Consider the following 14,292-nt stretch of genomic DNA (forward strand, 5'->3'; position numbering starts at 1 on the left):
AAGAGACCGCGCTCGCGTACATGAGCTCGGGGCTCTGCGCCGGGAAGGGCGCCTTGTTTTGTCTCCAAGCGTTAGAGGGGCGCTGTTAGGGGGTGGCTGCGGGGAGCTGCGAGCCCTCCTGCCCCTGCGGCTCTCTGCAGGGGTCACCCGGGGCTGGGCTCGTCCGGATCAAAGCACCGCGGCCAGACCCGGCTCAGTCTCTTCTCCGACCCTCGCTCTGCTGAAGCAGCGCTCGCCTTCGCCAGCACAGCTGCTGCCGGAGCTCCCGCTCCAAAAGCAAAGCCATGCAGGCCGGCCGAGTCCCGTCTGTCCGTGAGCTTTCTGAGGTGAGCTTAGAGATATCCATCCCGCTCTCAGAATTCGTCCCTGAGGCAAAGAAAAAGCAGCGGTTACTGTCACGCGTTTGCCTTCGGCTCAGTGAATTGACACAGCTGCCGTGTTTATGAATGCGCAGAGGCTCCAAAAAAAACAACACAAAAAAGGCTCGAGTCCTCAGTCTGCGATCCCTAGCTAATAGCAAACGCATCCTACTGCCCTGATGTGCCTATTAGTTAGCCTCTTCCTTCTGTCCTTTACGAACAGCAGCTGCTAGGAATCCAGGGATCTGTCAGCAAAGCCAGCACTCAAGGAGAGCAAGCCCACGGGGTGGAGAGGAGAAACGCTGCGAGTGTTTACCGAGGCCACTGCTTTTCCTTATCCGTCAGAGGAACATAGATCACGCCCATCAGCTGGGTTTCGATGATCTCCCCGTCGCTGGTTTTGTCGTATTGCATCAGGACTTGGTTCGCACCCTCGGGACCCACGGGCAGTATGAGCCGACCTCCTGGCTTCAGTTCATTCAGCAGCTGGCAATCGGAGAGATTGGAATCAGCAGAGCCAAAAAGAGACAACAGAAGCCAGCCAAGCTGTGAAGGTCACAACATCTTGAAAAACACAAGCTTGCCAGCTCCATACAAACAGAAAAAAAAAAGGGGAGGTTCCCATGGTTCCCTAATTATTAATTCCCTAATTATTACAGTTTTAATCACAGCTACTGCTGAAGGCAGCCAACAGCAACTGACATTCCGCACAACCACTCTTACCTCCTTTGGTACTGTCGGTGCTGCTGCCCCAACATGAATGGCATCGTAAGGAGCCTCCTCGGGGTATCCCTGCCTGCCATCTCCAACTGCAGGAGGGAAAAGCAAGCAGAAACGACTTGTTCAGACAACAGTTCCATGCAAAAATAATTCTCCATATATTCTTTCAATTGAAATTTCAAGGAGGAAAACTTTGTAGCAAGACTGTGATAGCAACGTGAATTCCCACATCAGAGCACTGACCTGTCTGCTAGAAATGTAGCATTTGTTTACATTTTAAGAATGGGGAGATATTTCTGGAATTGAACCATGCTGGAAAATGGAACAACCAAAGGCAGGAGGGCCTTTATGTAATACAGTAGCTTTGTGCAGTCTTGAGGTTCTGGATACAGAATGAGCTGATACAAGCTAACAACAACAAAAAAGGAAAAAAAGCAAAATAAAAAAAAGCGTGTGTAAACTCATTCAAATAAACTAAAACTCAGATGTGGTACAATCCCTCTCCTCTGAAGAACACCTCTTACTGAATGTGTAGGGACTACACATTCAGATGTGAGGTGTGTGCTCGACTGCCTGCAGCATTAAAAGCTGCTTACGCGCACAGTAGCGTTCAAGTCAGTGTTAAACTGCACTTAGCCAGCGATTTCTAGCAACAGCATGGAAAGCATAAGCACAGCTTGGAGCCACTGTTTTGAGAAGCAGAGCTTTGCAGACAGCCAGAGCTAATGAGTGCTCACAGGAGGGGTCAAGCATCAGGGTCCCAGAGAGCTCACCCACAAGTTTTACACGGCCAGAGCTGAGCAAAGTCGGATCGTCTTCTTGGACGTTTCTGATGGATTCATTCACCAGCTCTCTAATGTGTTCTACACCCACGGCTTTCCCTGTTGGGCCCATCTACAAAGGAAAGAGCAGACAAACATCTATCTACCTCCTGCATGCACAGAGATGCAGAAAGACTCTGTACATCCTGTAGGTACACAGGTGCATTTTATAGAACAAGGTAGTGTGGGGGCTGGAGAATTTCTAGGAAGAAACTTAAGAGCAGAGTGTCTGGACAAGGAGGTGCAGACACTGTGCCACTTTGGTTTTAAGGCTGAGCAGTTCCAGTTAGGTTAGCTATCCCGTGAGCTTACCATCCTGGCAAAGCAAGCTGTAAGGTACCCGCTCCCAGATCCGACGTCCAGTGCTTTTGCACCTTCCACAAGCTGATCCTTCAACAACTCCAGTGCATGGGCATGCTGTGCGGGTACAAATACAAGAGAGTGTGAAACATCCCATTTTACTTTCCTCCTCCTGCAACTTTTTCTTGTTCCAAGCACTTTGTGCTCTGATTTAAACACAGCACACTGGGCGTTTTGTCTGACATGTTCAGAGCGAGTCGTGTCAGATCTGGAACGTCTCTTTGCAGAACAGCAGTTACAAAGAGGTTCAGTCAATATGCAAAGGAGCAGGAAGAAAAATATCGTGCAAAAATGATTATTTTTATGACAATATTAATGGTTCCATATAATTCCAGTTACACGGTAATAATTCCAGTTACACAGAATTTCTACCTGAGCATGCTTTTAAATGAACTTAAAAAAAAAAAAAAAAAAAAAAAAGTTTCGGCATCTAAAGAAGCAAGCACGATAATCGTGTCTGCAGGACCTGTTTCACCTTCCTACTTTAGTATTTAAGTAAAATTTAAAAAGGCAAGGGATGGGGGACATGAGCAATTTATTGCATGGCTGTTAAAAATAATTAAGAATATCTCACCATATGTGGTGCACTGATTGTAGCCTTGTATCCTAAAAGGAAGCCAGTGACAAGACTTACATGATAAAGAAATGATGGTGATAAGATCCAATTAATTATCAAAATCTTCACTGTGAACAGTTCTTTAATCTCCCTCCCCATTCCCTAAAATACAAAAAGACTCTTCTTTTGCCCCACTAAAGCATTCAACTGACTTATAGTCAACTCCTGAAGGATTAATAAGACGACCAAGGTAGCCTTAGTACTTCAGTTCCCAACTGCTCCACTCTCCACCCCCCAGCTCATTCATCAAAATGCTGTGCAGCTATCACAGGCTGTGTTTGTTTCCCTTCCACAAGCTGAACTCAGAACGATCAATGCACGTTCTGACTGTGGAAAATATATATTGTTCTATTGTTCTATTTCCTCTGGATCCCACAAGCTGAAATATGGATGAGGATTGCTCTACCTGGCCTGTCTAAAAACTCTGCTACTGTTTTGGTGAGAGCACTTCCAGCATTAAGAACTCCGACCTGCTATGCCACCTCATGCCCCTCTGTCACTGTGGTTAGCATACTCAAAATGAACACCGTAAAAACGGTGATACTTTGAGTTACTCACCAATAGATTGAGGAGAATCCATGTATGGGAAATATTTGATGTAGTGTCCTCTGTCAGTAGCCAGTAACACATCGAAGACCCGCTGGGATTTAATTATTCCTTTTTCTGGGAGATGGAGGAAAAGAGACAGAGAAAGGACTTAAATCCTCAGTGTGGAAGCAAGAAGGTATTTGGAAGGAGGCAATACAGCTCTGGGAGTTAGCAGCAGAACTGGAAGAAGAATCCTTACTAAGCTATTTGAGAATTGACAAAAAAAAAAAAAAAGCCACAGAGAAAACCCTGCAGATGAAATTTCGTACATCTTTTTCAGGTTTTGCTGCACTGGATGAAATCACAATATGGTCACACCGTCAGCCCAGTCTCTCTCAGAGGACTGTTAGTTATAACTACAGCATGCCTGGGAGTGTTAAATATAGTAAACAAGTCACACTTTCACTCCTGAAGGTGGAGACTCTGGTTCAGATTTAATGACTATAGAAACATTCACCATTCCTTTGCACCGCAGGGAAAATCAGCATGGCTTTAGCAGCTGAGGAAATTCAAAGCTATTTTTACTTGTGTTCCAGATGCTGCCCGGAGCAGGGCAGCACCACCACGCGTGACTCCAACCCCAGGGCACACCCCTGGAGGTGAAACCTTGCCAAAAAGCTGAGCATCTGCCGGCTCTGAGCAATGCTGCTCCATGCAGTGTTTTAAAAGGTGTCACGCGTTTACCCCGTGAGAGGAATGGCAGGCAGGCTGTGGGGATAGATAGCCTTTCAGGCTACTTCTGGCACAACCTCTCATTTCCAATTATAACTAGGACAACTTCAGATTGCGACGCTGGGAAATTTCGGCCGTCTACTCTACCGTTTCGGGACAAGCGGCGTTGCATTGGGTCGCTGCAGGACACCAAAAACCTTAACCCTGAAGCACCGGAGGCTCCGAGGGATAGCTCGAAGCAGCCAGGGGCCTGGGTACGGCCTCGTTACTCACTGTAGAGGTTGTTGACCAGCTCGGGGTGCGTCTTTCCGCTGGAAGTCCAGGCCATCGTCCTGGCGAGGAGCAGTCCCATGAGTGTCAGCGTGGCGCAGGGCAGCAGGAGGCTCATCCCACGGACACCTGCCAGGGGAAAGGGGACGGGATCGCCGATGGGCACGCCCAACCCCGAGCCTTTTTTGGGTTAAAAACGAAATAATCGATACTGGGCGCTGCTCGAAGGTGGCAGAGCGCACTACACAGGGCACCACCAGCACTGGTGCATGGACACCTTGGTTATCGGTAAGCGCCGTGCCATAATTACCGGCTTTTTGTGCTTAAAGGCAAGAACCATGACGTAATTAACTTAATAATTAGGGCTTTTTGCGTTTAAAATTGCAAATTACCCCGCACAGCCCTCCAAAACCCAACGACAAGGCGTCGTCCACGGGTCCTGGGGACACCGGTTAACAGTCCCGGCCCCATACCCGGCCTCGGTCCCTGTCCCTATACCGGTCCCTGTCCCCATACCTGTCCCGGTCCCGTCCCCGCGGCCGCCCGTTGCCAGGTGTCGCGCCCCGCTCGCCTACGCCGCTCAGCAAACCTTCCGCCCTTTCCCAAGATGGCTGCGCAGCGGCGTCACTCTCCCTCCCATCTTCCCGCCTTCTCTGAGGGATGGACTAATGGGCGCCCTCTCCCCACCCAAAGCGGCGCGGTGATTGGTCAGCCTGCACGGCAATCTTCGCTCGGTCTGAAGCCGTCGCGATTTTGCCGTGTTGACGGTCCGAGCGGCGGTGGCCGAGCCAGGTTTGGGGGCGAGAGGCGGCGCGGCCCCGCTGTGCCCGGGGAGGGGGAGGGCTGCCGAGCTGGGGAGGGCAGCCGTGACAGGGGCTGGAGGGGCGCGGGGCCTGCAGGGGCCGGGTCGGTGGGCAGCCGGGGCCCCGCGGCCTGCTGCTGTGAGGGGTCCCTCAGGGCGCGGCTGTAACCGATAGCCCCGGAGTGGGTCACCCCCGTGCTGCGAAAAATCCCCTAAAGGTGCCCTAAAGGTGCCCTAAGAACACCTAAAGGTGCCCTAAAGGCCCCTCTGAGGTGTCTCGAGCAGAGGGCAGCGGGTGTGGAGGTCCCGTGTCACGCTCACCGCGCGCCCTTTCTCCCCCTTCTCTCAGTTCTTCGCCATGAGGATGATCGAGAGCGTTGATGCCGCCGTCGCCAGGTCCAGTGAAGACCTCTGGGCTGAAATCTGCTCCTGTCTGCCCCGGCCAGAGCTTCAGGACGACAGCGAGGCGTTCACAGACTCCTTCACGGATGTGTACGCCGACGGGGGAAGTCAGAGCAACATGTCCGGAGGCTCTTCCCAAACAAACCTCAAGCCCTGGGCTCCCCTGAATGATTCAGAGGTATATCTGGCATCCCTCGGTGAGTGTCTGGTCAGGTGTTGGTTCCTCCATGTGCTTAGATGCCTGCTGATAACTATGGCACTGTTAATGAGGCCAGGGTGACAGTGCTTACACCTCTGGTTGGAAAAACGTCTTGCACATACTCAGTAGTTTGTCCAACTCAGTTAATGCAAGTGACAATGAGAAGCACAACTGTAGCTTCTTCAGCTATTCCATGGGAAGAAACCCTCTATCAGGTATAAACCAAAGAATTTATGCTCTTCCTGCAAAATAAATAGAATAGGGATACTGCTGTTTCTTTCTCTGGGCAGCACGTAGTCCTACTGTAGTTGACTGAGGGAGGGGAAATGTGGTTTGAACTCACTATAGCGCCTTTGTGTTTCTGTGTCACCATCATTTGTTTCATTATTTCACAGAGTCTCAGGAGACGCAACTGAGTGCAAAGAAAAAAGTGAGATTTCTGTGACCTCTTTTCTGGCTGGGGAGGTAGGGAGGCAGATATAGGAAAGAAAGCTCTGATGTTTTCCCAAATAAAACCTGCTAAAATCTGTATTTTAAAGTGACAGATCATGCAGTTAACCTCAGTGTGATTAGTTAATTCCTTCATAATCTATAAAACATTCCTTTCTGTGGAGTTATTTTTATTTGGGTCAGTTTGTAATGTGGTTTGCAGTGCAGCCGCACGGTCATATTGGCTTGCAAAGGAGGTTGCATGCAGGAAGAGACCAAGAGGAATGGGGACAGGGTTGCAGAAGTGTTGTTTTTTTTTTTTTTTTTTAAGCTTTTATTTCTGCCAGAGCCTCCATTTTGACTTTGTTACTGTTTCAGACTGTTGTTTCACAGTACACTAAGTAGAGCTCTTGGTATCTGATCAAAGGTGCCATAGCAACAAGCCACAAATTGCTCTTCCGTTATTAATTGCTGCTACAGTTCCAATTTGCTCAGAAAATGCTAATGGATTAATTTTCACAAGCAGGCTTCATACTGGATCTGGATCTGTTTTCTAAGAGTCAGGATGAAAGCATAAAGCTAGCACAAAGTTTGTCTTGTGCATTCTAGCTAAGTCAACAGAAGTATAAACTTGTACTGGGTTTGTACGTGGCCAGGATTAATAATTGAGTCATCATAGGATCAGCCTATCGGTACATTTGGCCAGTTATGGTATTTCAAGTCTTAATAATTGCTCAGGCCAGACACTTTCAGTGACAACCAAATTCTGTGACATAAGACAAACTCAAAAAAGAGTAACAAGTGGGCCACCATGTCTTGAACTAGTGCAGTTCAACTGACAATCATAGACTTTTCAATTAAAAAATAAATGCGCAAGCATAAGTTGATTCCTGACCCAATTTAAGAAGGAATCCATTATAAAGGGATTTTGTGACTGGAGGAACTCCATGAAATTTGCTTCCTTGCAGCTTTGTGTACTGTAGTTGGATTACCCTGCGTCTGGTAAAAACATTTTCACTAGCCTGTGACTGAAAAACTTAAAACATTACATTCTGTTCTGAGATATCCAACTGATAATACTGCTGCACTCTCTGTATTCCACCATCCCTGGTCTCAGTTTGAGCATTATTTGCATTTCGCATTGCAATTAGTGTGATTTATATTCCATGCCAATTTGCATAGAAAGCATGGGGACTTAATGCCTCCAAGATCTGTACCTTCTGTGTGAAGGTTTCATTGAAATTGAACAGTAAGCGCAAAAGTTACTGAAACACAAAAACGGGCAGAGTTGACTGATTGCATACACACCTTATTTCCTTCTGAAATGTCACTCCAAATTACAAATGCACACATAAATGAAATGCTGTCATGCAGACTTCAAATAAAAGAAAAAGTTACTTTTTAAAATATTAAGTCTTGCAATGTTAATTTAACCTTTTTAATATCAAAGTGTAGACACTTTTTTCTTTCCCCTGAGAAAATTGTAATAAAGACCCCCTCCCCTTTTGCCTCTTCAGAGAGAAGACTGATGAGAATAAAAGGTTTGTCTCAAGAGGTGACGTCCAAGGACATGCTGCGTACTCTTTCCCAAGCTAAGAAAGAATGCTGGGACAGGTTCCTGCAGGAGACGTTTGAGTCTGAATTTTACATAGAGGGACACGAATCTGATGAGAGGTAATAAGCAGGTCAAAGAGATGGATTACCACTTAAGGCATAATCCTCTATGTTGGCAAATAAACTAGACTTTATTTCTTAAAATGTAAAATACGGGTTTGTCAGGACTTGTGAGGGGGCATTGTGACAGAAAAGGTCTCACTGCAGTTTGTCAAGACTCACAAGCATCTGAACAACTTTAATAATGACCATTTCACAGAATCACAGAATGATTGAGGTTCAAGGGGACCTCTGGACATTATCTGGTCCAACCCTCCCCACCAAACAGACTTGTATCACACTAGAGGGAAACACACAGGTGGGTTGAACTTTCAAACTGATTTTTGCATCCCTTGGACTGGGGTGACCTAGAGTGGAAAGAACAGGAATCTATTTGGCAACTACCTTTGTCACATTTTGGGTAGGGAGGGAATGTCTAATACATCTCAAATTGCTTTTTTTAAGGCTTGACTTTTAACAGTGAAGTCCAGACCATTCCCTGCATCTTTGTCAGGGCCCAGTTAAGTACTGCTTCAGAGACAAGTGGAATTTGAAGTTCTTTCCAGGGTTGGTACCAGCCCTGAGATTAGATTTCCCGAGTGGCTCTCAGTTCAGTGCCTGCCTTACAATGCTTCTGCTCTCTCACCCATTGCCCTTTTACAGATGGTGTATGAATTAAGATGAGAGTCTTTTTCTTTAGTAAGCTCACACTCCCAATCACTTATAATGCTCTCCATATTTCTCTTTTCTGAGCTGACATTTTTCATGATTGCTTCTAACTGAAAAGAAGATTATCTTTCTCCCTTGAAGAAAATCTACTTCAGCTAGTTTTGGAGTTCAAGTATGACAAATAATCCATGTTTATGTGTAGGTTTTAGATTCTTTGACCAGTTAACTTGAATGTGACATTTAAAAAGCGAGTTGCTCTAGGCATAGATGTTCTTCCCACTGTGTTTTTAAAGGCTGAGGATGTTATCCATGAAAATACTGTCCTCACCAGAATTTGACTGAATGAAGTTAGAGGTTACCCCTGAATGGTACCAAATTACTTGATTCTCATCCAGCAATATAATTAAACCAGCCTTAACTTTTAAGCACACAAATCATCTCACGGACACTACCAAGACCTGGTCACTCTTTAAGCGATGCCTCCTAGAAGCACAAGATAAGGCAATTCCAAAATATCGCAAGTCAGGCAGGCGGGGCAGGAGGCTGGCGTGGCTGACCAGGAATGTTCTAATGGAGATTAGGCGGAAACAGAGAGTGTTTCGCTACTGGAAGGAGGGCCAGGCGTCATGGAAAGAATACAGGGATGCTGTTCGTGTTTGTAGGGAGAAAGTTCGAGTGGCCAAAGCACAGCTAGAGTTGAAGCTGGCTGTGTCTGTGAGAGAAAATAAAAAGGGTTTTTTTAGATATGTAAATGGAAAAAGGAGAACTAAAGAATACATAGGGCCGCTCCTTGATAGGGAAGGTCTCCTCACAGACGATGACGTAGGCAAAGCAGAGATGCTTAACGCCTTCTTTGCCTCTGTCTTCAATGCCGATGATGGGCTTCAGGACCCAGGGTGCCCTGAGTTGGAGGACCGGGACAGTGGGGATGACAAACTCCCAACTGACCCTGAACGTGTGCGGGATTTGCTACTCCACCTGGATCCCTACAAGTCCATGGGTCCGGATGGGATTCATCCCCGGGTGCTGAAAGAGCTGGCGGATGTCATCGCGGAACCTCTATCAATTATTTTTCAACGATCCTGGGAATTTGGAGAGGTCCCGGTAGACTGGAAGCTGGCAAATGTTGTGCCAATTTTCAAGAAGGGTCAGAAAGAAGACCCTAGCAATTACAGGCCTGTCAGTCTCACGTCAGTGCCTGGTAAAATCATGGAGAAGATGGTTCTCGGACTTATTGAGGTGCACCTGGGGGACAAAGCAGTCATTGGTCCCAGCCAGCATGGGTTTGTGAAGGGTAGGTCCTGCCTAACTAACCTGATTTCCTTTTATGATAAGATCACCCGTATGGTGGACTAAGGGAAACCAGCTGATGTGATTTTTTTGGACTTCAGCAAGGCTTTTGACACGGTTTCCCATACGATCCTACTGGACAAAATGTCCACCATACAGCTAAATAAAAACATCATACGATGGGTGAGCAATTGGCTAACGGGCAGGGCCCAAAGGGTTATGGTAAATGGGGCTGCGTCAGGCTGGCGGGCGGTCACCAGTGGGGTCCCTCAAGGCTCCATTTTAGGGCCGGTACTTTTCAATATTTTTATAAACGATCTGGATGTAGGAATAGAAGGTATTTTGAGCAAGTTTGCTGATGACACCAAACTTGGAGGAGTTGTGGACTCAAATGAGGGCGTAAAGGCCTTGCAGAGGGATCTGGACAGGTTGGAGAGCTGGGTGATCACCAACCGCATGAAGTTCAATAAGAGCAAGTGCCGGGTCCTGCACCTGGGACGGGGAAACCCTGGCTGCACGTACAGACTGGGCGATGAGACGCTGGAGAGCAGCCTAGAAGAGAGGGATCTGGGGGTCGTGGTAGACAGCAAGTTGAATATGAGCCAGCAGTGTGCCCTGGCAGCCAGGAGGGCCAATCGTGTCCTGGGGTGCATCAAGCACGGCATCGCTAGTAGGTCAAGGGAGGTGATTGTCCCGCTCTACTCTGCGCTGGTGCGGCCTCACCTCGAGTACTGTGTGCAGTTCTGGGCACCACAGTATAAAAAGGACATGAAACTGTTGGAGAGTGTCCAGAGGAGGGCTACGAAGATGGTGAAAGGCCTTGAGGGGAAGACGTACGAGGAACGGCTGAGGTCACTGGGCCTGTTCAGCCTGGAGAAGAGGAGGCTGAGGGGGGACCTCATCACAGTCTACAACTTCCTCATAAGGGGGTGTTGAGAGGCAGGAGACCTTTTCTCCATTAACACTAGTGACAGGACCCGCGGGAACGGGGTTAAGCTGAGGCAGGGGAAATTTAGGCTGGACGTCAGGAGGGGGTTCTTCACAGAGAGGGTGGTTGCACACTGGAACAGGCTCCCCAGGGAAGTGGTCACTGCACCGAGCCTGTCTGAATTTAAGAAGAGATTGGACTGTGAACTTAGGCATATGGTCTGAACTTTTGGGTAGACATATGCGGTGTCAAGAGTTGGACTTGATGATCCTTAAGGGTCCCTTCCAACTCAGGATATTCTATGATTCTATGATTCTATGAAGTAAAACTCTGCTCTTGTAAAAGAACAAGGACAAGTTAATTTTCCAGTGCAAGGACTAAATGGCATGTATCACACTTGCTGGAGGATGAGCATACAGATGCACATTTTAGAATTAAAATAAACTTGAGTCAGTATTTAAACAAGATGGGGTAAAACTATTCTGGTCAGACCAGCTATTTTGAGATAGGCTGTGAGAGAGTAAGTGTTACGTGCATCTACAGTATCCATAGCATTAGAGTTCTAGGATGTACACATACTTTTTGCAACCTCTCCCTGCCTTTCTGGTGTTAGTGGGGCTAACAGATCTTTTCATACCTTCCTGTGAAATTGCTCTCTTATGTTTCACTGTCTTTGCTTTCCCTCAGCACGCTAGAGCATCTAAAGCGCTGGCTACAACCTGATAAAGTGGCAATCAATACTGAAGAAGTACAGTACCTCATCCCTCCAGAATCACAGGCAGAGAAGCAGGAGACCGAAGAACCTCCAGCTGCTGAGCAGTGAGATACAAGCCATGCCTCTCATCCAAACCCCAGCGAAGCTGTGTGCAGGAACAGTAATAAATAACCCAAGTGGGGGAGGGAGGCATAAGCATGTATTGTCAGTCATTTAAAAAAATGAAAGAAAGCAAAGACAACAACAAAACTGCTCTGGACCTCCAGAGATATTGACTGGCATTTGTTGTAAGAGTGAAACAGCATACACTGAACTGAAATGCTACTTCAATCTAGTCCCAACCTGTAGCAACCTAATCATTCCAGCATGAATGTTAATTGTCTGTAGCTCGTCAGGAGGTACGCTGAACAAAAGAAAGAGCAGTTGTTCAGAAGCATCAGAAAACATAATGGTCTAGAATAGAACAGATAAACCACTGAATCAATTACTTTTCCTGTCTTGTACCTCTTTGATCACTAAATTGGGTATTCTTTTCTTGCAAAGTCCACTGTGTTTTCTATTGAACTTCACTGTTTATGATTGAGCTGGCCCTGAGCTGTGCCTGGAGGACAGATACTGTTCACCTACCTGAACTTTGAGTCCTAAAGGAAACTGTCACTGCAGTCATTAAATTGATGATAATATTGAGATTGTAGCAACAGGAGACTACTTAACACTCCTGTCCTTGTAATGTTCCTTCCTAGAATATCCCACTGTATTGGCCATCCAAACTCTGATACAGAATGGGCTGGAGAGGGAGTATTTTTATTATTGGTCATGTTGTATCTGTTTCTCTCATCAACTTCAGCCCCTCCAGGAGAGGGTCAGATGAGTTCCTACATCAGGAAAGCAAGTATGATAACCAAGGAGGCTACAAATAACTTGTTTTCATCACAAACTAGCACAGAATTATTTGACTTTATATTCCAGTATGTATATTATATATATATTCTTCATCCTGTTTCCTCTACAGAGGGTTGTTTCCCATTATTAAGCAAAGAATCAGCAATTGTGTACTTGTATAAGACTAATGCTTCTGTGAGCTGTGCTTTCTGTCTTAGCATTGACACTAAAGGTCGATAGAGGGAAGCAGTGTACATCTTCTGTCAGATGAAGCTCTTTAGACAGAAATTGCAGGGGTAGTTTTAGCAGCGTATGCACACTAGCTTGTTCATTATGTATCTATGAAAATACATTTTTAAAAGGAGCTCCTTGATACCACCTTCATTGTTTCCTGTCACTGTACAATTATAAATGGTGCTATTGTTTCATCCCCTGACAGCTGTTATTCTGTTGCTGCTTCTTCAGTGTCGTGACTTGGTGTTTGCCCACACAATCAGCCTTACCCATGTAACCACCCACCCCAGCCTTGCCATTTACGAAAGAAGTCACACTCAGGGGTCTCCGTTAGAACAAACACTGAGGTTTGAGAAATATGGTGAATCACCTGAATGTTGGTGATACAGGACCTACAAAGCTCTGGCAGTGTTGAAAAGGGTCTCTTTGTCATCTTTTAAATGTCCCTATTAATTTATCTCTAAAAATAAGTCTGCTATGCTGTACAGTCAGATGATGTGCTGTAAATACTCTCACCTGTGCTGTCAAGCTGTAATGAAGATGCTTTTGAGTATTTGTCAGAAATAGTATGTACAAAGAGAAAAATGCAGTTTCTTTTTCTGTTCCCAGGCTATTTTACAGTCAATACCCTTCCTTCTTGTGATTAACAGTGACTGTGAAGATGCTTTATATCATCTTGTCTATTCCCATTAAAGCCTTCTGAGCAAGAAATGTATTCAAAATAACTGTACTGAAACATTTAAAGTCTCAGGTCCCCATAAGCTAGCTCTTCATTTAGAGAAAGCAGTACTCAACATTTTAAATAGAAGTAGCTCAGAAGCTCACGGAAAGGGCTTGGGGAAAAATTGTCCAAACCCAGAATTAGCTGAGCACTTCAGATTTGCATTGATACTCCAGCGAGACATGCACAGGTCCTTTGCTGCTTAGTTACATTTATCTGTTCTTCACATACAGAAGAATGAGGAATGGGAAGGCCATCTGCCTCAATTTGTCCAAAATACCAGCTACTCTGAGTGGCATTTTGCAGAGCAGAATCTGCTTGAATGTAGTAGGGAAGACCAGCTATTTCCAACCCTTTGCATTTGTAAAGCGTGCTCTTCCAGGATGGCCTGGAACAAGGCCTGTTGCCCCAAACTGAGAACAAGTCCTGAAAACTTTAAATCAGATCCAGGGACTTAAGTAAAACAAACAAAACGAACTCAGAATAAATCAGTATCAAGCAGAATGGATGCCAGAAGGTCAAACAAATGCCTTGTGATGGAGGAGGAGGCGAGAACTAGCGCTGGTTGTTTCAGTGATAACTGAAGAGATCTTTGTCTGTGAGGCATGTTCCTCTGTCAGTCCCCTCCCTGAGCAGCACCAACTGTGTTGTCAGAGTTTGTTGTCTTCCAGCGGTGAAATACCAGCTCCACCTACTGGCTTTGGCATGGCCAAGAAAGCCGAATGAGTGCAGGACTGGTGTTTTTGCTGTGTTGTGATGCTGGACACAGGTCAGGAAGAAACACCAGTTTTCCATTTGTGGCTCTTGATTGGTAATGTCAGCACAAGACAGTAAATTAGGTCCTGAAGCATTGCAGCATATTCTTTTCAGGAGAGAATTAGACCTGCCAAAACCTAACTGCTTATAGATTGGCATTTAATTGGAGACTGCATCCCAATCAAGCAATGGATCCAGACCCAGCA

At 46.2% G+C, this 14,292-nt stretch overlaps 2 protein-coding genes across 4 annotated transcripts; one reads left to right on the forward strand and one right to left on the reverse strand.

The window, feature by feature from the left end:
• Positions 1-12: 12 nt before the first annotated feature.
• LOC309878322 (protein-L-isoaspartate(D-aspartate) O-methyltransferase-like) lies at positions 13-5,652 on the reverse strand. Of its 3 annotated transcripts, none has more exons than XM_082760639.1 (9): positions 5,530-5,652; positions 4,410-4,535; positions 3,435-3,539; positions 2,835-2,866; positions 2,213-2,317; positions 1,853-1,973; positions 1,083-1,168; positions 676-845; positions 13-366 (listed from the first exon to the last, which is right to left on the reverse strand). In XM_082760639.1, exons 2-9 carry the CDS (start codon positions 4,522-4,524, stop codon positions 354-356), a joined length of 747 nt encoding a protein of 248 aa, XP_082616765.1. In that variant the 5' UTR covers positions 4,525-4,535; positions 5,530-5,652; the 3' UTR covers positions 13-353. The 3 variants fall into 3 exon arrangements, with proteins under 3 accessions (XP_082616765.1, XP_082616763.1, XP_082616764.1); XM_082760637.1 differs by lacking the exon at positions 5,530-5,652 and adding an exon at positions 4,923-5,015; XM_082760638.1 differs by lacking the exons at positions 13-366; positions 5,530-5,652 and adding an exon at positions 4,923-5,015 and having other exon boundaries at positions 376-845.
• On the forward strand, positions 5,567-12,755 carry CCDC32 (coiled-coil domain containing 32; the record flags this gene model as incomplete). Its single annotated transcript, XM_082760644.1, has 3 exons — positions 5,567-5,807; positions 7,756-7,912; positions 11,466-12,755. 3 exons carry the CDS (start codon positions 5,567-5,569, stop codon positions 11,599-11,601), a joined length of 534 nt encoding a protein of 177 aa, XP_082616770.1. The 3' UTR covers positions 11,602-12,755.
• Between the last annotated feature and the right edge of the window lie 1,537 nt (positions 12,756-14,292).

This window comes from Aythya marila (genome assembly GCF_965140915.1).
Source record: "Aythya marila genome assembly, chromosome: 5".
Taxonomy (NCBI): Eukaryota; Metazoa; Chordata; class Aves; order Anseriformes; family Anatidae; genus Aythya; species Aythya marila.

Bases quoted from the DNA above. Each gene is read 5' to 3' on its own strand.
- LOC309878322 (XM_082760639.1), bottom strand. From the start codon at position 4,524: ATGAGCCTCCTGCTGCCCTGCGCCACGCTGACACTCATGGGACTGCTC. The intron at 3,540-4,409 runs GTGAGTAACGAG...TCCATCTCCCAG, and splicing joins GCTGGTCAACAACCTCTACA to AAAAAGGAATAATTAAATCC. The intron at 1,974-2,212 runs GTAAGCTCACGG...TTTCCTTTGTAG, and splicing joins CAGCTTGCTTTGCCAGGATG to ATGGGCCCAACAGGGAAAGC.